Consider the following 27,156-nt stretch of genomic DNA (forward strand, 5'->3'; position numbering starts at 1 on the left):
TTTGATTTGGCTGCTCTTATTGGAGGTGGTATATTGTTCCAACACTTAGTAGCCTGGTAATAATATAATAAATACAACTTATGTAACAAAACTAACAAAGCAAATTATAATATTTTCACAACTACAGCAAGCTTTGCTTAGTTCGGGACTAGTACCGTTATGTAAAAGTGCCCAAGGATATAAAAATACATTTTTATGATAGAGACGACGAGGAAATGCAAACAAAAGCTTTCCATCAAAGTTTTCGGATGTCGAAACAGAAAATAGCATGTTATTTAAGTAAAAAAAGCAATATAAGAGAACGACAGATGCAAGCTATCGACCGACATCGCTTTATGTTCGTAGGGCTGCCATTTACTCTTTAGGTATTTAGGGTAAATAAATAATGTAGTTAACATGTTGATTGAGGCATGGACTAATGTCTGGAATGATGTTGAAATTGTGGAAATAAATATTGTAAAATATCTCAGTAAAAAGTAGGTATACTTATTAATTGTTATGGATTGAACCAGTTTGATAAATCAATTAAGAAACCAAATTAAAAAAATACTGCTATGGCTTTATTTGTTTGCAAAATAGGGCGTCCATGCATAACGGTTTTTCAGTGTTTTGTATTATGGTCAAAAGGATGCTGTTGACAGATAAATAAAACAAAATATCATCATCATTATTGATGGAAACCTGATGAGGTTTCCACTAGGAAATGTAAGAGCATGATCGTCTCCAATTTACCCAAGTAAATGGATGATTCACCTAAACTTTCCACGTTGGTTACACAGTTTAGAGAGACGGAACTAAAAATTAGAGTTCTTTTTTGTCGCGGAGAAAATGTTTTGCGCACCGTCACCACTGCCGGGGGACAGGGTGGTGTGTGGGATTCCCGGTGCCCTGAAAAGGCGCTGCTCCATCCTGAAAATGACGGGGTAGGGTATACCTACTAAAACCTCCGCGGCGTTAGGTCATCGCCCGAGTGGGGGTGTCGCGAGTATCCGGCCGTAGCCTTTGCCAACCCTATTTAGGTACGAATACTGAATTGTTTATCCATATAGCTTTTTGTTGCGTTTTCCGATGAAAAGATACTGGTTTATTTGCTATGCCGGATTGACATGGACAGATTTGCTTTTGGACACGTGAATATCGACTTTTTAAAGGCAGTTTGATATGTGATATTTTAGACTTGTTGACGACTGACAGTTGAATACTTTGGTAGTTGAATATCCGTGTCCCGTTGGTCTTTTTCTTCTTTTGTTTAGATAAAAAGGGACTGTATTGGCTGTTATTCAATATACAGCTTCAAACTACTGATCGGATTACGCTGAAAGGTATACAGATGGTTATTAAAGACTTAGGAATCCTTTAAGAAAGGATTTAATGGGATTTAAAACTATAGAGTCGGGGCTCAGAAGTTTTTTAAAGAATCCTGTGGTTAGGTAANTCAGGTAACCGTTCGTGGTCCGTTCGCTTGCTTGCATGCTTGTGTTATAATATGAGTGGTCTCCCGTGCGTGTGGACGTACAGGGTGACACACGAACCAACCACAGAGCTCCATTCAACGCTGTGCGTTCGATTTGATGATTCAATTAAGTATCGTTTGTAAGCGTTAATCACAATAGTCCGGTGGGGATCTAACTCCATTCCTCGGATCACGAATAGGCCTTCACGGTTCGGCAAAAGCAAGTCCTGTAATATAATGGATCCACAAGCGTTCTAATCACAAGGTGCATTCGAGTCGACCGCCGATAGCTACGCCTTCTATTGATTTGCAGTCAAACTGGCCATGGCTATCTATACTTTGAAGATCTTTAAAACACAATAAGACTTCCATTGTAGTTGTATTAGAATATTCGAGCCTTCGTTAAGAAATGACAGTCAAAACTCTATAATGTAGATAGTTTCAAGCCTTTAAAATTAGTTACACTAGTTGAAAGACTTAAATCTTTACTTGGATGTGAATCTATACTTTTTTACTGTTATTCTACATTTCAGGGACTTAGTGCGATCAGTTCAGACCTGCAAAAAACGGGATATCTCCATGGGGACAAGTCCTAAGTTTACCAAAAAAACTTATCACTTCCGATTTTCAGGAATAGAATAGACAGCATTGGTCTTGAAGTTAATATTTGGTAATATAGTTGACAGATACTTAGTTGTCAAGACTATTTATGTATTTTGAAGCTTGAGTGGGTTGGGCTGACATGCTAGCCCATAGCTTAAAGTGACCCAGCAATCAATTCCCCTCTCGTTTGGCAGGCACTCGGCTCGATTAAACCATTACTTCTAATGGCCTAACCTATAATAATAGATCCTGACCATACCGAAAATGTTGGTTATAATGGCTACTGTATCATTATGATATTAAAGTAGATTGAGATTTAAATAAACATTAATGAGTTCATTATAATAATCATCAGATTATTTATTTAATTCAGTCTCTACTTTTTTATTTGTAATTTTGTCAACAATATGTACCTACCACATCTCATTTTTTGGAAATAAACAATAAAAAAAATATTTAGATTTAACAGTAGGGTAGTGCAAACCCTAGCTAGTCAATTGACATACTTTTGTGAGCTGTCAAAAAGCGACTCTACCATAGATTTATAGAGCAATGGGGACTATGACGTCATTAGGTCACGAACTCGATTGACTGTCAATAATTTATTGATTTCAAATCTACTAAAAATAGAATTTTACAGTTAAATTAAAGCTAACTCGGTTTTCAAGGGTAGAATGGAGAGTTTTATTAAGACATTTTGTCTTGGTTTTACTTTAGTTTGCCCTTATTAATTAAACAATAATCAAAATTGTAATTAATGTATAATTACTTTCTCATATTGTGTCTCAAAATTTGTTTATATGCCGCAAGTTTACATTGGGGCTACGGAGTTAGTAAGTGATTAAACTTTGTCAGAAGTTACATTTTGCGAAGTTTCGAAAACGCGTCAATATTTGTGCCTAATGTCAACAACGACATCAAAGTATGAGTACCGACAACATCAAGTTAAGCAAAGTGATATTTTATGTAGTTGTTTTAAAGTAGATTTTGCAACAAATGTATTTAGATTATGTGCTGCACAAAATAAATGAGTAAATATGTCTGGATGTTAACATGTTTGTTACTCTTTCACGCAAAAATGATTGAACGGATTTTGATGAAACTTTACAGTATCATTGGTTATAACCCAGAATAACATATAGGCTATAAATTATGTAATACTAATATTACAGTAAATAATGAACGCATTGAAATGATAAACTCTACTGTCTTTCTAGGTATTACCCTAGACTGTAAATTACAATGGGGCCCCCATATTGCTGCCTTGGCGGGAAGACTTAGTTCAGCTGCCTTTGCGGTGAGAAAGATCAGAAACTTGACTGATGTTGAAACAGCAAGGCTTGTATATTTTAGTTATTTTCATAGTATTATGTCTTATGGTCTTTTACTGTGGGGCTCAACAGCAGACATAGAATCAATTTTCATTTTACAGAAAAGAGCTGTTCGGGCAATATACGGTCTTAAACCAAATGTATTACCATATTTAACAAAATACCACACAACCTTGTCGAATTGCCAATAAACAAATTTAAGATACATATAAAAAATACCCTTATGTCCAAAGGGTACTACAAGGTTCGAGACTATATTGATGACAAGGATGCGTGGTCAGTTCAGTCTGCACATATTTGATGTACTTAAATTTGACTATTCTTACCGTTAGATAATTCCTGGCAATAAGTGGTGACTGAGTTTGTTCCGGCGTTTCTTCTCAGCACTTGCCATATGTTTGTCTCGAAGCGCTGGTAGGGCCCAAAAGATAAGGAGACATGTAAAGTGCCCCATAAGGGCTACCTTTTTCTTTTTTTATTATTTTCTATTGACGTTCATAAGTGCCACTTGTGGTCTAAACTGAATAAATATTTTTGATTTTGATTTTGATTTTGATTTTATGAGATTATGTGCTGTGACAAAATAAATTTCACGCGGGTGAAGCCGCGGGCAAAAGCTAGTTATAAATAAATAAAACTTTAGACAATTTCACACAGCGAAAGCTAGCCCCACAGTAAGAAACTTATATGCTTGTGATAAGGGTAAATAAATAAGTAGTCAAAGGACCACACGACGTAAATAACAGTTTTACAAGACAGCAGTTTTTATTTTAAGTAAAAACCATTTCATTCACATTTCAAAGAAATTAATATTGTCTTCGATATAGAAGTCCTCTGTCAAAGGTAGACACATCAAATATTTGTTAATTCTCTTTTATTACTTTCGTAAGTAAACATAAAACATAATTTATTTCCTTAATAAATAAATAAATTGCCAAGTCGTAGATCTGCTTGTCTCGAAAATAGAATTTTGATTTGTTTGATGCTAAGTATATAACTTTATATACAAAGTTGTGTATATGTCGCAGCCACATAGCTTAATTAGCCGTTCAGTAAACAGTCTATCCTCATCACTAAATACCGTTGTTCAACTAGCAGCCTGAATGATATTCAGCTATTTGATCAAACGGCTAAAGAAATGACTTGGATTGATGAATTTATATTTTTTAATGCATAACAAGCATACACAATTTGACCGCATTCGCACCAGGCGTTAAGTGAGCAACTAATAACTATGTATAAGTAACATTATTTCATATAGAATGCCGAAGTAGAATAACTGGAATACCCTATGGAGTATTTAAATAGGTAACTGTATAAAGCAAATTACATTGTATAACATTGAAGGCTTTGAAGGATCGCGTTTCAAGTGTATATTGTATAACCGAATAACAGTCGAGTGAGAGTACACTTTGAAACCAAATATTTCCGTCGTGAATAACAAAGTAAGTGTTAAGGTAAGTATAGACTAGAGCAGTGTATTTCAACCNTTTCAACCTTTTTCATGACACAACCCCCCTATACTTATGACAAAAATATTTGGCGACCCCCCGACCGTTCGTTTTTTTCATGCATTTTATAATGTTACAAAAATGTTGTAGGGACCGAATACTTGAATCCATACAACATTTACGCATTTGTATAATTAGATTTCAGATAAATCTATCTTTAAAACTTTACTATTTTTTTACTGAGGTAGTTTTTACTACCTCTCGCGACTCTCCAGGCTGACTTTACTTGTAACAAGGCAACGAGCCGCTCTACGATACGTTTTATTCATTTATACTAATTGGGAACATGTGGTCGTGGCCTAACAACTACACACTGGAAGATGAATAAAATTGATGAATGCTACTGACAACGCCACTCTTGTAGCGGAGTTTTGGGCTGACATTGTATAGGTTTGTTGTCGACACGACAAGAAAAAGTATTGGGAAATATACAGTTTTGTACAATATAATTTTAATTAGGTGCAGAAAAATAATGTTCTAATGTATCACCTTCAACTAACAAAATGTCGTACATTTTAACTATATNGCACGCCGCGATGGAAGATTAATAAAATTGATGAATGCTACTGACAACGCCACTCTTGTAGCGGAGTTTTGGCCTTACATTGTATAGGTTTGTTGTCGACACGACAAGAAGAAGTATTGGGAAATATACAGTTATGTACAATATAATTTCAATTAGGTGCAGAAAAATAATGTACTGGTGTATCACTCTTTCACGAATCAAATGTCGTACATTTTACCCATATTGTACCATTCGTAAGAACGTTACATTAAAAAGAAATGCTCGAGAAAATGCTCTACTAGTCTATACTCACCTTTACGTACTGACATTTACTGAGCTTGCTCGTGGAAAGTTTTCAAGCACTTGCCTATTTTTTTGTATTTCACTATCTTGTTTTTTTTTTCATGAAATAGGCCAAGAAGAATAGACTGTTCTGTAGTTAATTGAAGATTGAAATCATATTTTTCTTTCTTTAATCCATAATGTAAGGACATAACTAACAATGATATTTTGTTTTTGTGAGTTATAGCACAGAATACTGAAGTATTGTTATAGGCATTTGACATGCATCAATCGACCTATAGCTTATTAGGTAAGGGTTGTATTATATTGCCCTTTCAAATAGAAGATAGTCATATAATTTCTGTTACCAGGGTTGTAGTCTTAAGAGTTTTTTTTAAAGATTATTAGTAATTAGTTAGCATGCTAAGCTAAATATGCTTGTGTTACGAGTGGGCTCACCACAATAGTCAAGCGGCGATATTGGGATACGAACCCCCGTTCGGCTATCGTGGCTTCTTTACAAGGTTTAAGATAGAAGAAGATTAATTTGATGACACATTTTCAATTTAAGGACTAAATCCTATTTGTATACTCGTAGATGTTACTACCTACGCACTTCATGTATGATCATCATGAGTAAAGTTGTAGAAATATGAATCAGTCAAGGGTAAGTAGGTCTTATTGCAGTGTGTGCATTTAAAGCAGGGTACTCATCTAGCCGTGTAGCATGTAATGTATCAGATCAGATACTGTATCAAGTGAGTACACATATGCATGAGCCCGCTACTCGCGCGTGGTTCGCAGGGAGATCGTAGCGATCCGCCGAGTGGCGGTATCACTGCGAGCATAAAGGCGGATTCAGGAGCTCGCAGCCAGATACGCGATGACCGTGGACGAGCTGTACTCACTTGAAGGTTGGTTACGTTACATGCTACGTTACGTGCTACATGGCAGGTGAGTACCTTGCCTAAGATATCGTTTACATTAATCGTTCAAACATCTGAACTTAAATCCCTACCATAAAATGATAGAAGATTTAAAAAGATGTCACGACTCTTGATGCAAAAGGACGTATCTGAGATTAGCTTGAATAGCGCTAGTGCACTAGCTCTTTAGTGATCACTTAGAATTCTAGAACAGATTACTATTGTGTTATAAGTTGTATGTACAATTATTGCACATTTTGGTAAGGTTACTTTAATACATTATTTATAATTTTCAGTTATATCTACTAAAGGATAGATGAGTGTCGTATTTGAAATGAAAATAACGCATTTTGTGAGTCTACGCTGTCTTATATTTTCAAACTCTATGATATTTTTTGATTTGAGATATATTTTGAGTGACAGTCATAATTCCTTTAGTAGCTTAATCTACATGTTTTAAAAACGAGGTCCTAAGAAATTTTTAAAGTAATAACTCTGCTATAGGTATTTAATTTGACCTAGATCATTTCAAAATTAAAAACTCGTTTTTAAAACGATAAAGCCAACCCTAAATCCATTTTTTGTTCTAGTAAATATGAACCATTTTGTACATTTGTATAAGTATTTATTGTTCAAGTTCTTTAACAAAATAAGTTAAGTTTAACTCATTTACCTTGCGGGCTGTATATAGGGTTACTTTGCAAACATTTGCCAAATTAGGAGCGACTCAGAATCAGTAATACGCCCGTATTCTTAAACGATGCGTGCTTAAGTGAAGCAGCAAATCGAACGCACAGCGTTGAATAGAGCTCTGTGAAAGGTTCGTGTGTCACCCTGTGCGTCCACGCACACTGTGAGACCTCATAGTAATGTTTGTGAATACGGGCGTCAGAATCAGTAACTTAATTAATTTCGGTAGTGAAAAAAAAAATCTAAGCCACTACTGTGGATCCCAATCTCGTTCAAAGAACCCGCCCTTTAAACATATTTCACTTTGCAGGCCCCTGGAGATCACAATCGAGCACCAAGGCGTTACAAATGTCAGTAATATTATGTAATGTTTATTTCCTAAACTTCTCCTGTATTATTGCTGTGTCTTAAGAAGTTGTAATCAAAGTTGTGTGAACAAAAGCAATTTTGGGAATAATGGATATTTTTATACTTAAATAAACCATAAACTTAAAAAAGATCGCCATAAATCATCATATTTTTTATGCGAAAGAAGTAATATTAAATTTTTCTTGCAAAAGAAACATTGCATTTTATTTTATCACGTACGAAATGAAGACGTTACTCATATTTTCCTGCCAGTAGGTACATATTAATGAAAATAAACAGTAGTTACATTATCTATTGAATTTTTCTAGCGTTAAAAGTCGCATCTCGTTTTTTTCATTTTATCGTATTTATTCAAGTTACTTCCAAACAGCTACACATTTTTTTTTGTTTTTGGCTTGAATTTGAGATACTAAAGACTAAGAGGTTTTGAATCTATTCTCGAATAATACTTTTGTTCATGGATTTAGAGAAGGCATTTACAGACTAGCGTTTAGTCTAAAATACTGTTCTAAAAGTTAAGGACACTGACCTTTGCCCAGGGCTTTTGCTTTCGCTGCTGGCATTGTTGCTAGAGTCCTCATCGTCTTCCCTAGACGTGGCAGCGGAGAGCACCCTGGATGACCCCGCGTTGACCTCACTACCATCGTTGTCCTCGACCTCGGAATTGCGACGACTTGTGCCTTCTTCTGCCTGAAGAAAAAGAGGTATACGATGTTAATTCAGAGGTATAGGGTGTAATTTAAGAGGTATAAGATGTAATTTAAGAGGTATACGATGTAATTTAAGATGTGAATAAAGTGATGAGTGGGTATACGATGTTAAAAAAAGTATTTTTTTGTAATAAAGATGTCTATGTTGGAATTACGAGGTCTGTATTTTGTTTGAGAGAACTTTAAAGTACTTAATATAAGGTTTTTGTACTTAGAAACAATTAATTAACTGTCGAAATGATTTGAAGAATGTGAATTTCATCGTTTTTAACACGGCTGAAAATTACAGATTAGCAAACATATTTCCCGCGCAAATGCTGCCCCGGATTCCATTTTTTTTATGCAGAAAAGTTTTACAGTGACTAAACAGGTTAAATATCTGTCGTAGGCATATCCACATTAACTGTAGTTCAATTATTATCTGTAATGAATGCAGTTAGGTTCCACATTATGTTGCATTATGTGAGTGTCGTGCAAGTAATTTGCCATGATTGGTACATTTGTATGTACATTATATTAATTTACATTTAATTTTCATGCGTGCAAGGGATTTTGGCGGTTTTCGTGGTCATCATGCATTAGGGGGTTGAATGACACATAAAAACGTGCAGCATTTAAATGACTTGTTTAATCTAATTTATTAATGGGATTTTAATTAAGTAGGAACATTTTATGAAGAGTTATCAAAAAAAGAAAGTAACTTTAATTAGAATGAAAACTTAAACTAAAAAAAATGCAATACTTACTTGTATTGTTATAAGTGGAATAGTTTCTTCGATATTTTTGTACATAATACAAAAAGTGTGTTTTGATTTTTATGTGCACTTTTATACAAAAATCGTGTTGTCTGCCTTGTCTATTGTTTTTACAGGAATTTACATAATGTCATTAGATATGCTTTTTTTTAAAGCTTTGTGAAACTACAATGGTAAGCGAGGTTTCCTTTTTTATGAAGGTTTCTAATAATGTAATAATAAACTATTAAACTATTTTTTACTGTTTTACTAGTTATGTACCTATGATATAAATAACTAGTTAAAGACATGGGCAGTGATTACATTGAAAAAAAAAAACTATTAAAATATATTTTATTGTTTTTTTTAGAGCTTCCTCGTTGTGGATAAAAAAAAAAAATCTAATTATATTTACGAATTACAAGCTAAAGGAAATTTAAGCATAAGTAAGTAAAAACTACAAAAGAAACAAAAGCTGTAATAGATAAAAGATAAACTAGAAGCATAAATATAAAATTTAAATTTGCACACGTGACAAAGGAGATAGGTATAAGCATAATTTTTCTCTACTAATTTATCTGTTATTAAAAAAAATAGCGAAATACTTTAAATAAAGTAATAAATAGGAGACCTTTTTAAAGTCTAGATCGACATTCCCAGCTTTTCCTAACCGAAGCTCTTCAAGCGTCCAATCTTTGAGTTCCACTCTGTAGGTATATGGGAAATTGACTTCCCATACTTCATCGCCTTGCCGGGAAGGACGGAAACCCCCACTCTTTTGTAATTACCCTCCCATCCGCAATTTTCCCGGCGACACGATCCTCAATATCATGAGTGGAGTGGCAGTCAGTATGCATGTATTGTAGGGTGGTAGTCCTTTGCTTTAGCTGTGCTAATGAGAAAAACTATTCGAGTAAGACACCCCAAAGTAACGGACAGACATGACGTATGAGTAACATTAAAGCCATGTATTCATTAGCCAACATTTTTGATAAACTGTTTATGACTAGACTAGTTTACCATAAACACAGGTTTCTGAAACTTGGCCGTCCACACTTGCTCTCCACTCATAGCGGGGAGCACTGCAACATGTATCTTAAACAATGTTTCATCACCTATGTTTATGGACTGTTTATAAACTGTTTACAGAGATAATAAAACATTATGAAACATTGTTTATAAACAGTGTCTATCATCTTATCAGTGGCTTTATTCTTTTACGCCCGTATTCTCAAATATTACTATGAGGTCTCTAAGTGCGCGTGAACGCACAGGGTGACACATGAACCAATCACAGAGCTTTATTCAAGCTGTGTGTTCGATTTGCTGGTTCACTTAAGCAAGCATCGTTTGTGAATACGGGCGTAAGACTCTCATCTAGGAACCTTACCAAAGAAATTGTTGGACGAATAAACAAAAGTCATATTTGAGACCTAGCTAAGACAGTCGGTTTTTACAAATAAACGAATTTTGTAAATACGTCTACGTATCTACTATTTCTCGCTGTAGTCGGTGGACGCAAAGCTTTAAAGCGATTGGCAGCATGCATTCTCGACTCTCTCACCTAGTATTCTCTCTCACTAACTACATAGTATTGGTTAATTTTGACCGAAGAAAATACACAAAAACAGTCAATAAAGCAATCATTCGTTCCCAATTTGCCTTGTCGAATACAGATAGAAAGGATAGTTACTACGTTTTTGCATTGAGCTAGGTTGTGGGTCTGCTCAATAACACCTAGATAGTTAGTCTTCATACAGCTAAGTAGCTTAGTCGTCAAGTTAGGCAATAATCATTTTTGTTATCCAATATCCACTTACATAGGTTTTCACTAGTGTGTTACTTGGTCATGTTAGAATGTATGGGGTAAAAGCTAGTGGTCTAGTTTGAAGTGTTGCTGTCCTTGAATTAAGCTTTTAATAAGCATGTTGAAATCATTCACAAATTATTCCTAAATAGACAATTTGTGAGGGATCTACGACTTTTTTTACTCATACGTAAGACTACGGTTCTTGGGTCAGCAGTTTGGCTATATTTTTCAGTTCAGCAAATTTCTACTGGCCATTACTAAGAAAACTGTAATCCAGTTATACTACGACCTTATTAATGGATTCCTTCCAGTTCCAGAAAAAAATCGTGTGTCACGGGATACTGTATCAGATTTATGTAAAGCAGAAGCAGTCATAAAAACAATAAAATGACATTTTCGGTGACTAACGAACAAAAAATGACAAATTGTGCGAATCTAAATAAAATATTCGTGGAAACAAATTGAATAATGCAAGGGGAGGCTTTTTCGTGATACGGTATCCGTAGGTGTATTCTTCTCTGTCATTTACTCTGGTATGGTGTGGTGTGCGAAAGAGATAGAGCAGTGCCGGTATACAAGGTAAAAATACTTCGAAAATTTTCGACCCTAAATCGGAAACTACCTACGAGTAACAGGCTAGCATCTGACTGTACTACTACAGCAAAATTACGAATGTCCCTATGTGTTTGGAATATTATGTCCTTCGAGTCAGAGAGAATCTGACACATGGTGGTGGTGGTAAGTTGATTTGCTGTCAACTGTGCAATTCCTTTCCAAGTCACATCATCTACAGAAGTCTGGAACACAAATTGAATCCACTTGAAATACCTACTTACATTGTCTAACAAGTGCTGGAAGGGAAGATACATTTTGCGTATAATTTTTCACTGTCACTAAATTCCCCGAGGTAGATAGGTACTTTGTACCTAATAATATGTAAAAAGGCTCATCTACTTCATATCGTTTTCCCGGAAATTGAATTTTTATCTTCGGAATCTTTCAGAAGTTACTGATACGTAAAAAGCACCAACATTCGTTTATTTATAACGTATATACTTAACTAGCGGCTGCTCGCGACTTCGTATGCGTGGATCCCGTTTTACCCCCTTTGGGGTGGAATTTTGCAAAATCCCGTCTTAGTGAGACTGAGCACCTACGTTCTAAAAGGAACCCCCATGCAAAATTTGAGACCCATAGCACTTGTAGTTTCTGAGATTTCGTGATGAGTCAGTGAGACAGTCAGTCAGTCAGTGACCTTTCGCTTTGATAGATAAAAGATAGATAAATAAACGAATGTTGGTGTTACGCGTATCCACATCAGCAAGCAACACACAAATGTTTTTATAGCATCGCAATTACAACCTTTTGTTAAAGTACTCAGTTAAATATCCAGCAATTAAACCTTTTTCTTAAAGTACTTAGTTAAATGTCCAGCCATCGTTACATTATTCGCTAAAATGTAAAAGATTTTCACCAAGCTGCAGTGTAGTTAAGTGTAGGGAACCCTAATGAGTGGGCTAGGGGCAGCCCCTAGAGTACCTCTTGTGGACGAGTAGCTTATTGCTACACAGAATTGCAGATTTAAACTGGTGCTCTTAAGTTCTCGGGAAATTTTTATTCATGAATTTGCTTTAGTGAAATCTTTCGGGACTTGGTTGATGTATATTTAACGACTGATTTGGCCATGTTGAGTTGCACCACAATATTTTAACCGTACCATAACCATATACGGTGTTTTTTGTGTGGAGTTTGATAGACTTTTGACGTTTGTTAAAATTAAAGTGGTGCAACCCAGCCTTAGTGTGTAAGAAATAATATGAAGTACAGCCGAGGGTAAAAGTCTTGTATAGTAGGTATTTACACGAACTTTTTGGAGCTACAACTTATCTTACATGGTTCCTATTTATTTCGATACGAACCATTAAATCCATAACAGCCCTATCTATTACATCACTATGTATGTATTTTATTACTTTATCCTTTATTCTATCTCATGTAGATTGAATCAGCTTTACGAAAACTATGAGATTTGGTACTCGCTACAATGTAACCGAGTATAGCTTTCAACGTTTGCAAAGTCATTTTATACCCATCTCAAGTTTGTGTGGCCCAGAAATGTTTTATTGCATGTCATAATAAAAGCTTGAAGTATAATAATAGGACAGGATTACTTAGTATTCTCTTAAAAGTATTTTGTTAGCATCAAAGATTATAGCAGTCACTTGTAAATGTAATAATGTACGAACTTATTTTTAAGCAGCTAGGAAACTCTTTAATTGGCTCAGATTTAATGCTCATCAAACTAACATGAATATTGTAAGACAGCTGTTGAGTTTCTGAATAAATAAATAAATATTTACAATGGTAGAGAAATTACAATGACTCTACATAGTAAGTAAGTGCTAGTAATTTAAATAAATACATAGATAATTATTTTTGATTGCAAAGTGAAATAAGGCAATTCAGTCAAAGTATCCTATTTTTATTATGTTAAAATACAGATGAAGCGAAAGAAGTCAAACACTGTGACATCTTAATACAGTAGCCATTTTAGAAGAAAAATAACTTTGAGAATTCTAATTATTATGTCATAAAAACAATTGCCTCAGCAAACGCCAATAAAACTCCGTTGTTCCGTCAAAATAAGGAAAATTTTAACCACTTTTATCACGAGTCAACTTTCCCTGATAGTCCGATTTTGATCCTTAAGCCTAAGAAGATAAGGCGGCAACGTTCACCAGACTTCAAAAAGTAACTATTGGATTACGCTTAGAAGGGCTTTGAGGGCTGTGCACAACACAACACGAAAACTGGGTCAGGTTTGTAACCAAAGTTTGTGGAGGATAAAAAATAGACAACTGCCTTCTTATTAAAAGTTGGACAAGTAGATGGTACAATCTTTCTACTTATAAAAATCATGCTACATACAACACAAAGTAAATTTTTACTTTATCCTTTTTAAACCGCGTTTTAATGTGCCCCTTTTAGAGGGTCGTAATCCCAGTTTTTTTTGTTCTGCAAAGAAATTACAGGATGGAAACGATAAGTGATCTCACTCGATTATATCTAAACTATACAAGATATCGAAAAACTGGTTATTGATCCTGAAAGTGCTTCATGAGCTCTATGAAACAATGTCAATAATACAGTTACAGAATAAACTGAATCTATCTGAAAATTCAATGTCTCTATACATTTTTTTTATTTTTATTTATTTAACAAGTTAAAGACAGTTACATTGAGACAATTACATTTAGATAGCTTTAAAAACCACTAGGGTTTGATGTAAAGCTAACGAGTTTGCAGTGGGTACATGTTGCTTCCATACCTACAAGTTGCGGGTATTAGTAGTTTATCTGGTTTTTCTTGTAGGGGGTTTAATTACCAGATGAACACTGGAATATTTTTTATGACTGTTAACACTAATCAGTATTAGTGTCTGCTCAAAAACGAAACTGCAAATGCAACAACCAACTCGCATTAAGCGTTTCGATGACTCTTTTATAATGCGAACAGCTGCTGTCTTTCCCAAAAATATACTTAATCCGAGCCTTTTCAAGGTGAGAGTGAATAGGCACCTACAGGTCAGATATGAACCATTTATGTACCATCCTAGACTGCATCCTACTTTACACCAGGTGCGATTGTGGTCAAATACCTGCCTTGTTGTGCATAAAAAAGACTTTCATGATAATTTTCCCAATTGCATGGTCACTGTTTAAGTCAGAACAGCAGTCTAAGACTTGCCCAGTCAGCGCTTAGAGACAAGATACTATACCAAGCTCAACTGTTTTGATCTAGCTCCTTGATTCTCAGTGCCAAGTTCAAAGGTGAATGTTCGACCGCGAATGTTCGGTAGCATTCGCCGAATGCTCGCTAAAAATATCTTTAAATTATTAAGAAGTTCGTAGGATTTGTAGATTCCATGCAGAAAGTTTTTTTTATGCATAACAAGGCAGATATTTGACCACAATCGCACCTGATGTAAAGTGGGATGCAGTCTAGGATGGTAGGTACATATCTGCCCTGTAAGTGCCTATTCACTCTCGCATTGAAAACGCCCGGATTATAGTCTTCGGGAAAGACAGCAGCAGACAACGAATTCCAGTCCCTAGCTGTTCGCATTATAAGTCATCGAAACTATTACGAAAGTAAGTCAAGTGATACATCATAATAATCAAATCGATAGAATAGTCGAGTAACTATGCGCCCTTGCCTTTATCGTAGCAAGTGAACCTTTCCGATGCTAAATTTTAAAAGCCTAGGAGGCACATTAGAACGAGACAATCAATCAATCATAAGTTGTAATCTATCTATCTATACTTCTATACTATCTACTATACAGTGTGAGTCACGTTAAAGTGTACATATGAAAATATGTGAAACTAGACCTATTTTTATCGACAAAAAAGAGGTCAAAAAATTTTTGAGATTTTTTTTAAATTTTTTATAGAATTTTATTTCTTCCAAGGTATATCCTGATAAAATAAAAACAGTAATAATGCTAAATAACAGGCAATACTAAAAACATACATAAAATACCCAGAATATGCCAACAAATAATAAAAAATGATACTTTTTGAAAAAAATCTGCTTAAAAATTCGTATTTTTTTGGTTATTTGATAAATTTCTCAAAAAAATGCCCCTATAATAGGTGGTTTTTATTACTTTGTATTATTCTCTATCGTATTATCTTTGTAAAACCAAAAATCACATGTCTCTATCCCTATCACAACATTTGCTTCGATCGTTCGAAAAGTGATGACCACGGCGGTCTTTCTTTTTAGTTCTTAAATTGTTCGTACATTTAAACAATACGAAGAGGCTGCGCTCGTGTAATGCGTAGATAAGACCAATTGTTACCTGTCAAAATGATTATTTTGTTTTTCAACATTTACCGTGCCATTAATGTAAATCCTAAGATTTACCAAAGAAATGGTGGTAAGAGTTCGAATCGCAAACCTTTTGGGACATTTACCATTAGGAATTGGTAGATCTTAGGTTTTACTGGAATATCATAGGATTTACTGCAATTCGAGCTTTTACAGTAACATGTACACTTTAACGTGACTCACACTGTATAAAAATAAGTCGGGTTTTCCTCCCTGACGCTATAGCTCCAGAACGCACGAACCGATTTCCACGGTTTTGCATTCGTTGGAAAGGTCTCGGGCTCCGTCAGGTTTAGGTATAGCAAAGAAAATTCGGGAAAAGGGGGTAAAACGGGATCCACGCGTACGAAGTCGCGGGCGGCCGCTAGTTAATATTATAAATGCGAAAGTAACTCTGTCTATCTGTCTGTCGTCTTACTTTCACGCCTGACCACTGAACCGATTTTGATGAAATTTGGCATAGAGATAGTTTGAGTCCCGAGAAAGGACATAGGATAGTTTTTGACCCGGTTTTTGAAACAAGGACGCGCGCGATAAAGTTTTTCTCTGACAGACAAAATTCCATGCGGGCGAAGCCGCGGGCGGAAAGCTAGTAAAACTATACATGGACAATACGGACATCCAATTTTAAGTCATTAATCACATTATTGTTATTTGTTTTTGGGTTAATAGTCGCTCGTTTGTCCACTCAGAGCTCGACGAGACGTGGTCTCCACTCGAGAACTCGTCGACCCCATCAGTCACAGATTACGAGGTGCAGTCCTGTTGTCCCCCCTGGCTAGGGGAGACAACAGGACTAGATTTTTAATCAATAATTTGAAGACTGTTGTCCCCCCTGGCCAACATTAATTTAAAAGCCATTTAGTTTTATAACATAATTTATTAAAGACTGAAGTACTTGACTGAATGCCAAATTGCCAAACTGAATTAGATTATGTTTGTCAAATAATACTTACCATTTTGATAACGAAAAAATAAGGTGTTGGTGCCGCGTTCCGGTAAAACTTGAAATTTTTCAGGTAGGTTCCTTGTAGGGTGTAAACATCCGCTAAGAATGGAATTTATTTATTAAGGGTAGGAAATAATATGAAGGATTTATAATAAGATTTTATGAAATTCCACACTTATGGGGGTAAAAGGACTCCACGCACGCGTACGAAGTCGCGGGCGGCCGCTAGTTCAATCAGTTGAATATTATGATTAGTTTTAAATTATGCAGATTTAGCATCTTACCTACAAATAAATTACTCGTATAATGCGGAAGTTTGTGAGTATGGATGTTTGAAACTCTTTCACGTAAAAACTACTAAACGTATTTTTACACTTACAGTAGACAATATTTTTTATACATGAGAATAGCATGTACCTACTTAGCTTTTGCCAGAAAAAATTATAGAGCGCATCCCTGTTTCAAAAACCGGGATAAAAGCTGTCCAAAGAACGTCTTTTCCTAGGATTCAAAACTACATATCTGTTTACCAAATATTAAAATCGGTTCAATGGTTTAGGGTGAATTCGTAATAGACAGATAGGTAGGTAAAGTTCAGAAATAGTACCGGTACTAACAACTTATTTTTTTTTTGCTATCAAAATGTTTGACATACGTTTAGGTATTTAGTTTGGTAATATGACATTCAGTCAGGTACTCTACTAGTCCTTAAATGTTACCAGGGGGGACACAGTCCTCAAATCATTGATTAAAAATCTAGTCCTGTTGTCTCCCCTAGCCAGGGGGGACAACAGGATTTCGAAATCCTGTTGGCTCCCCCAGGGGGGCCAACCAGGGGGGACAACAGGACTGCACCGATTACGAGACCACTGCCACTTCAGTTTGCATCTTAAATCCACAGATTTAGTTAAAAATGTAGACCACTGCCACTTCAGTTTGCATGATTTGCATCTTAAATCCACAGATTTAGTTAAAAATGTAGACCACTGCCACTTCAGCTTGCATCCTAAATCTATTACTTTGAGTTAAGGTAAGTTACCTACTTTCTGTAAGTTAAGTAAGTGACTCAACGCAGCTTCACCTGCTTGAATTTTGATTGCGTTCTATTATCACTTTAATTTTAATCAAGGGCATAACATTTTGTACTAATTCTGCTTAAAAACATTTCGGTTTTAAGTTTTTACTGTGAGAAAAAGCCTATAGCTTAATTAATTCTTTTCGTTGGTCCATACATTGCTTACGATTCTCATAATTTGTCACGAAAACATAATAAAATATTTCATTTGTTTCATCAGAACAAAAGAACAAACTGATATTCAAAATTGTATGATGTTTATTGTTAACGAAAAGCTCACTGACATAAATAGTGTGTTTTGAAAGTTTAAATAAAAGCTTTAAAGTGGATACGAGTGTTTGCGAGGAAACGAGAATTATTGTTATAAATGAGTTTTGTTCGCGAACTGTTTTGATACTTGTTTACCGGTTTTTGTATGCGTCTCTCCCAATTTCAGTCTGCCGAGAATTTTTCCTAAATTCATCAGAATATAGAATATTTTTTTGAAATAAAAAGAAAGAGCCTAAGTTACTCTTAATTAAGATCAACTGACTGTCAGTAAAGCTCACGCTACAATCACGAAACAAACTTGAAAAGCTGATTTTTGAATTGCAAACAGAATCTTCAACATTATTTTGACCTAGTAGTTCTATCCCGTCCAAAGACCAATCTAGAAATCATTTTGGGAGGCCTATGTTCAGCAGTGAACGTCCTGTGGCTAAAATGATAATGATGCAAAAATATCTTCATATTCTTACTTAACAGTTGCAAAACATACAAAAATCCGATAAAGGAAAAGAAAAGTCAAGTTCAGTCAAGAGTTTCTTCCCCCACTTCTTCTCCATACATAATTATTATGTTATTAGGTATCTAAGTTATAGTTATACTGTTTTGATAAAGGGCCCAAGTACTGAATAAATATTTTGAGCTTGATTTTGGAAACTATATAAATAAATATGAATTATTTATATGTTATAGATTGTATAGTACAATTAAGCACTAGTTCCTTATTATTGCGCTAATCAAGTGTTATGCTCGCATAAACCTACCTCTGAGAGTCAATCTGTAGCCGCCCTACTTCCGATCCGACCTAATTTGTCGCTACTTCAGGCTGGAGACATATCTGGATCGACCTTAAGTATAATAATAGCCAATAATAGGCTTTAGCAATTATGTATATTTTATTTAATAATTGACGTATCAAATAAACTATCAAATACTATTTACCAACTTAGGCTGGGTTGCACCATCTTACTTTAACTTTGACAAACGTCAAAAATATGTCAAACTCCATACTGGCCAGAGCAGTGTGATTTTTTCAGCAGAGGAACAGATTTGTAAAAAAATATTTGTGTAGCTTAAGTTTTCTATACCGCTAAAACATAACCCTCCTTCTGGTGCAGTCGGGTAAAAATTAAGACGGAAGATAGACATTATAAATAGATTATGTTCTTTGATCTTTCCTAAACATAATCATAAAATTGGCTCTGTGTTTTGAGCGTGAAAAGGTCAGAGAAGTAACTTTGACATTATTATTATTTTATTAGTACCTATGGATTAACTTTGCCATTGCTATTTGTTATGCTATTTAATTAAAATAATTTGGCGCCTACTCCGACTTATTTTACCTATTTTATTAATAGCGCTTGCAAATTATTACCATATCTGTTTACACTCAGTCAATTTGCCAAAATCGGTTGTGGTTGTTGATTGCTGTTCAAATTAGTGTATCTGGTTACACTGGATAGTTATAAAGTGGTAATAGAGCTTGGGTAAGTAGGCCCTTCTTCATGGGAATTATTAAATTTAATAATGTTAGTTATGTACTGCGTTTTAAATAATTTTAATGTCCAGTGATGGTTTTTGTACATCGAAATACAATGTGTAAAAGATTATCATTAATTATTATGAAGTGAAGGTAGTTGATTAAACAACTCGTGAAAAACAACCTTTATCCTTTGTAAATTAATAGATAGACTTAAACTTTTCAAAAATCTTAAATACGATAGAGAAATATCGTTTTAATTACCATAAAAGTGTAGGTCTTCTTGTAGTGGACACTAAAATTACATAATGAAGAGATCATAAAAGGTATGTCAATTTATTGGTGAGGTCCACATGCCCATAATAGGCACAAACTATAGCAAAATAAGTTCAAATTTCTACACCTTCTGAGCCTTCTTATTCTGTGCAGTAGGCGTACTCTTCACAAATTGGCCAGCAATTTGTGATGGTCGCATGTTACAAAAGTGCTAACTACTTAAATAGGTATTTTACTATGCGAAAACCTGTTATGAAGAAGCATTTAAAATTAAATTGATTGATTCGATTGCTACTGCTGCCTAGTGTCGTAAAAACACAGTATGAATTTGAGTCTTTCAATGGAATGTAAAGTGTATTTAAAGATTAAATCTGATAATTTTAAAATATCATCCGGGATTACATACTCTGGACAAAGACAATTTGAAGCTACCCGACTGCGCCAGAAGGAGGGTTATTGTAGTTCTTAACACAGACTAGTCCGGACCACAGTACCATAACACAGATCTATGAATGTTTATGTGTACAAATGTATATATATAAAATATGACATGTACCTATACAAATGATTAATTACCCAATACCGTTGTCATAGTACCATTTTACCTTTTTATGATGTTAGCCTATGATGATTGTCGGAAAAATTGCTTCATGATCGCGATAAAATATTAACCACATGATAAGTAACTCCCCAAAAAATTAATGTCTATTTCTCGCCCAAACACGGCGCAAATACATCTGACACAAATGTTCCCCATTTAGAGGTCTGCTACCTCCCAGTTTTTACGAACCCGGCCTTTATTTGATTTCGACCCCTTTTACCCGCGGGACAAATGTCTCCAGTAATCATCGACTCTATTGCTATAGCCATAAGGGTATGGTGACTGGAACGTTCCGCACATAGGTATGATATAGCGTATCAATCAGTATAAAAGAGTTACCTCTTCATGTATAATCTACAGTGTTGATCCGCACCCGCTTTGCACGGCGTAATGAATGTTTACATAAAGGCAAATCCATAAAATAAAATAAATTAGCTGAACAATTTCATGAATAAAAAAATTAACTCTGCTCACTTAGATGTTTAGAAGTGATGCGACCTCCTCAGATTCCTTGCACGTAACTGGCCGTCAAGATTTTTTTAAAATAAAACTGATGAACGTTTGACGTACATGCACTCTATGACGTTGTGCCTATGTTTTAAATAAAATATCAATCGTCTTTTGTTTATTATTTCGAAATAATATTTTTTTATTCCCCTTTTGTACTCGTATATTATTTTAAAACTCGATCATTTACTTCTAGAATTCTAGATTGATAAATGAAAGTAACAATTTCAAGAATTCCCAACTAACTACTCTTCATTCATTTCAATATTGTTTCCCAAATAATTTTCAGGTCTTGTATCCTCCACAACATCAAGAATTGTACGGATTGTACCAACTCTTTTTCATCAACATCGTTTACCATAAATAATTTAAATTTTTTAGGACTTGTAAGATTCTTCGACCTAACCATAACGATCTTGTATTTCGACGACGTACCTATCTGCTCTGTGGTTTATTACCCCGTCACGTGGAAACGAAGGAACATCTTTATAGCATGCTTCAGCAGATTTTGCGCTAAGAGCTTTGGAATGTCGCGGCCGTGGGCCAGACGTAAATCTCGGGGTATTAAGGGTCTTTTGAAGATATACGCCCTTATAGATTTTGTGCGTTTTTAGGATATAGGTTTTTATGAAAGGATTTTGACCTCAAATACGATGGTATAGTTCTTGCAACTCACGAAGGCAAGTGAGCTTTACTTGTGTGAGTACGCGTACATGCACATAACGATAGTGTAATGGCTATCAAAAACTTTTGGAAAGCTCACTCGCCTTCGTTAAATGCAACAATTATATGCGAAGATGTGGTCTAAGATATAGTAAACTCGTGTTTTAAGACCCCCAGGTTATAAGAGAGAGGGTAAATAGATGAAGGTTAATTGAAAATTCCATTGCTTTGTAGTCCGCTTAATAAACGTAGCAACGTAGAGTTGATTCGTTCTTAATAGAGCAGTTCAATTCAATATTAGCAGTTAAATTCAGTAACAAGCAAATAAACATAAATTCTATTAAATATCCTACAATATAATATCTTGTTCTGGACAAATTGGATCTATTACTAATCGTAGATTTTACTCGCCCGTATTCACAAACGATGCTTGCTTAAGTGAAGCAGAAAATCTAACGTACATCGTTGAATAGATAGAGCTCTATGATTAGTTCGTGTGTCACCCTGTGCGTCCACACACACTGTGATACCTCATAGTCATGTTTGTGAATACGGGCGTAAGGTATTCAAAATCTTTCAAATTCAGTAGTTATTTTTAATACTTTTCTAAACTTTTCACAGTCGTAAAAGCTATGCATGAAAATTTTGGGATTGAGTCAGTTTTATGATCTATGAACTGCATACTAAATCGAAAGTCGTTTTCCATCAACGATCCCTGCAATTTTGTTGACATTGAAGCGAGTGCAGTATTTAAGTAATTGCAAGTTTTCATGCAAAAGTTTACTTACCTTGAATTCAGATATTTTTATCCTTAAATTAAAGTTATGATACCAACTTGTATAATATAAAGAGGAATGTTTTTGTATGTTTGCAACGAATAAACTCAAAAACTACTGGATCGATTAAAAAAATCTTTCACTATTAGAATGCTACATCATCTCTAAGTAACGTAAGTTAAAGCAAACGTGAGAAAAGTCGCAAACGTTTGATTTATTAATTTTGAATTAAAAATAATTACAATTTCATCTCCATGAGTATAAAATTTAACAGAGTAGGAAAACTTTTTGTACGAAATGTACCTATAATAGAGGGCTTAGTGTGAGTTTACATTAAACGTTGTCACTAGCGAGCGCGTAAAAAATGACATTAAATGTATGACGTACAGCGCCCCTAGCGGAAACTTTGAAGAACTAAAATTTTCATATATTTTTTAACGCGCTCACTAGTGAGGACTTTTGATGTAAACTCACACTACGCCCTCAGCTCTATCACAAAAGTCATAAATCCTTCGCAAGTCATAAGGGCGGATATTGGATTTGAGAACTTTCAATATTACTATGTTAGAAGAAATTGATACATTTTCGCGATATGAAGACTGCTTTGGAACTGCTATCTGACTGTCAGCACTTCAACAGGCTACATCTCATGAGATGCAATTTTAATACTTAGCTAGGATTTAAGTTTCGATTATAGAAAGTATATTTTTCTTAAATCAATTCGTTTCAATTGTAGGTTTAGGTTAGATCGAAACTGGAAATCAGATTTACGCCCGTATTCACAAACGATGCTTGCTTAAATGAAGCAGAAAATCGAACGCACATCGTTGAATAGCTCAATATGCACATTGCTCATGATTCGTTCGTGTGTCACCCTGTGCGTCCACACACACTGTGAGACCTCATAGTAATGTTTGTGAATACGGGCGTTAATTTCAATCTAAGATTGGGCCTTCTTTATGGTCTATTCCACTTTGATCACCTGTATTAGATCACCCAGTTGATCATAGGTGACATTTTGGTGTCCTTTAATGGATGAGGTGCTCTCTAGGTGATCTAATCCATGGGTGATCAGGACACCTAAGTGTCGCCTTGGTGAACTTGGTGATCTACCTAATCCGGGTGACTAATGCCAATTTTCACCATCAATCCCAAATTTTTCAGTGACCCTTATGGTAACACATAACAAGAATTTTGTTTTCATAGGGGCACAAATTAGGGATTGATGGTGAAAATGGGCATAAGTGAAATTTACCTTTTTCCGTCTGTAACTAACCTGATTTTTATGCGTATTTTTAACATAGTACCTAAGCCACAGTCACAGTAAACAACATAATAAAATCCTATGTATTTAGGACAAATGTAACGCATTATGTAACGTGTTTTGCAACCCGCCTCATTTCAATCAACACGTACATGGAATCCTTACATCTTCATAGGTCTGTATGCAGCTACTACACAACTATAGGCTGTATAGGTTTGATATACGGCTACTGTACAGCTAAACGTGTTGGCTTATCAATATTATGCGAGGGAATACTCCAATTAATCCCTCACTGACAATACCCCATGTGTGTGAGGTCAGTAACCAATAATTGGATAGTGTAGCTTTAAACCTATACTATATCAAAGAACAAAATTTCACTAGTTGACTCGGCGACCTTCGTACCGCTTATGTTCATCAAAAATAATGTCGGATTCTAATGGTGCTAGATTTTTTTAAAAATCCAGACCAGTTTCGGAGCCTATTCAATTCTTTTCTCCTTATAAATTAGTGTAGATTGAGTTTATTCAGTTTGTCATCCAGTATAAGTAAAACGAATGATGACAAAACTTTCCTAATATTTTGCGACTCCCAGAATTTATCTCTAAAAACATAACCCTCCATCTAACGAGTCATTTTAGTAAATTCCATACCTAATTTAAGCAGGAATTATAATAATATAATATGAACAATGTTCTTGTGATTTTAGAATGAAGAGACGTCAAACGTTAGGCTGGTTTTAGTGTCAAGCGGACCGTCCAGTGCGGATGCGCTCCACACAGCCGATCTGTTTAAACTTCCAGGGAGAGTTTTAGAATAATGCGGTCCGCAGGAACCGCTCGCTCCCTAGCAGTTCATACAAATCGGCTGTGCGGAGCGATCCGCACTGACGGTCCGCGTGACACTAAAACCAGCCTAACGATTGACGTTAACGTTACGAGAACATTATTGTTAATATTAAAATATTATTATAATTCCTGCTATGGTATGGAATTTACTAAAATGACTCGTCACATATACGCGAAGTATTTCACCTCGTAATACTTAAGTATCGGTACAGCGTAGAGTAGATACCTACCTCGTAAACGCTCGTCATGTTGCGTAGATGACATGTTACGAACATTCCTTTGATAGAACTGTTATATACCCCTCCGGTTATAGAGGGTTAATAATAAAATTATTTGAATATTTCGTTGTCGAATTGCAAAAATTTCATCATTTTCAAAAACAGCGCCTGTTTAAAGCAAAGTATTTTGGTAATAAATTTCTGGTTATTTTAAAAGCAATTACGAAAACAAAATTTTCCTGAAAATACTGTAATTATTTTCAATTATAACTGTTATAGAAGGTTTTCGTCAACATTTAGATATTTTGAAGTCAGTGAATCAAATTAAATCAATTAGGCTTAAATGCGTCAATTGATAAACTGCTGAGGAACTTCCTTAGCTAAACCGTTATTTCAAACTTCAAATGTGTTAAAAAGATACTAAAAAGAAAAACTAACCAAGAAAATCATCAACGCTGTTGCAAGAAAATTTATAAACGTATTCCCGAAGTTGCCTTTAAAAACGTACGGAAAGTCACCCTTGACAAAATAAAAAATGATATTTTAAGCCGACCCGGACATAATGGGTGCTCTCACCCGTACCGCTACGAAACCGGGAATCCCCCGACGTCAACGATGGGATTAACCATTCGCGTCCCGACAGTTCGAATCTATCGTTGTCCCTAAAGAATTCACGATAATTTAGAACGATAGGCATTTGTTTACATAGTGCTTTATCCAGTCTGGATTTTTAAAATCTAAAATAATCATATTTATTTTGTTAGATTAAAATGTAAGTACCTAGATACTTTTGAGATTTGATCTTTGGTCTGATGAAGAGAACGGTAACTGAGTATTTTTTTTAAATTAACCATTTAACTGGCTCCAAAACTTTATACCTACATCAACTTTATGAGTCACATTAGAATCACGTGACCAATAAGTTTTAAACATCTTGAAAATACAAAGAACAAAACACTTTTTCATGCTAATATTTATAAGGCGGGTACTTTAGTATTTAACATTTTTTTTCATCCATTGAAATACCCAAAACAACAGGGCAATGTCAAAGACCTCCCGTGTTACTGTCACTCCAAATTCCCAGATGTCAACGGCGGGATTATTACCTACCGGCAGCTTAAATCTTTCGCTCGCCAGTTTATTTGTTTATTTATCTGAACATGTTGTAGTTAAAGTCTAAAGTCAGGCATTCCTAGTTAAACTAGTTTTTTTACATAACTAGCTTCATAGAAAAACTCTGTCAAACGCATCCCTGTTTAAAAAATCGGGATAAAATCTAACCTTTGTCATTTCCCGGGACTTAAACTATCTCTATACCAAGTTTAATCAAAATCAGTTCTTTAGGCTGAGTTGCACCACCTAACTTTGACCGTAGCTTTGACGATGACCAGCCCCCCTAGACAAAACGCACTTTTTGATCGAATCGAAAATGGAATCCGTCAAAACTCCATACAAAAAAGGGGCTTTTCGACCACTTTTCGACTGGTTTGCGATTGTAATTTGCACTTTGTCTAGACCCACTGGGTTTTTTGTATGGAGTTTGACAGATTTTTGACGTTTGTTATACCTACTTAAAGTAAGATGGTGCAACCAAGCCTTGGATGTAAGTTTACTTGTACCACATCATAATCTAATGTGAAAAGTTATTATTATAGAGATTTTAAAAATAGGAAGTAGAAAAACAATATTTTCTTTTTCTTAGCGTATCAGTGTTATTAATAACATAAAAAGCTTCAACCGATATTATTTTATTATCTCAAATTTCCTTTCAATAGCTTTTCTTTCCAGTTCAATATTTCTCTGTAAAAGTGTATTGGTGATTGAATTTTTCTACACTATAGAGATTTTTCACATTACTGGCATTTCTTCGAGAACCTTTTTGCAGAATGCTTTTGATTTGTTCATAGCGTTTAAAATAAAAGGATTGCTTATGAGACAAAGGCTTTTTTATTCGTCTTTCTCAATGGCATCAACATTCCAGTGTCAGCGCGAAAGATGAGTAGGTATAATAAATTCAATGCGTTAATGGGTTAATAGTTTTTGCAGAAATATGAAATCCAAAATGGTGTCCTCGCACTAAAAGAAAGCGCCTTAAGAGCAAGATTTGACGATTTGTAAGTACTTACTTAATTTTTTTTTTTAATTTTATTTAATTTTTTTCACCTCAAAATTTTCAAGTCGCGTATTTACCAACCCAAGAAGTGGCTACGTTTCAGTTCGTGAAGACCCAACGAAGCGTTTCTCTGACGACCGACGATTCTCTTTTATGCCTACAGACAATGTTGTAAGACAGCGATTTGGGCACTTTATATTCCGAAAAGGACGTCGCTACGTGACGTGTAGATAAGGGGTTAGACTTTAAGGATGCGAAACTTCATGCAGATTCAAGATCAAGGGTGACAAGCTAAATATGGTGTG

At 35.1% G+C, this 27,156-nt stretch overlaps 1 protein-coding gene across 1 annotated transcript in view; it reads right to left on the minus strand.

The window, feature by feature from the left end:
* Positions 1–27,156, minus strand: part of Cngl (Cyclic nucleotide-gated ion channel-like) — a 184,034-nt gene that overhangs the window by 90,122 nt on the left and 66,756 nt on the right. The window contains 1 exon segment of the mRNA XM_028308815.1: positions 8,200–8,360. Coding sequence (XP_028164616.1) covers positions 8,200–8,360 — 161 coding nt within the window.

This window comes from Ostrinia furnacalis, unplaced genomic scaffold (assembly GCF_004193835.3).
Source record: "Ostrinia furnacalis isolate ACB-3 unplaced genomic scaffold, ASM419383v2 OfSCF2514, whole genome shotgun sequence".
NCBI lineage: Eukaryota > Metazoa > Arthropoda > Insecta > Lepidoptera > Crambidae > Ostrinia > Ostrinia furnacalis.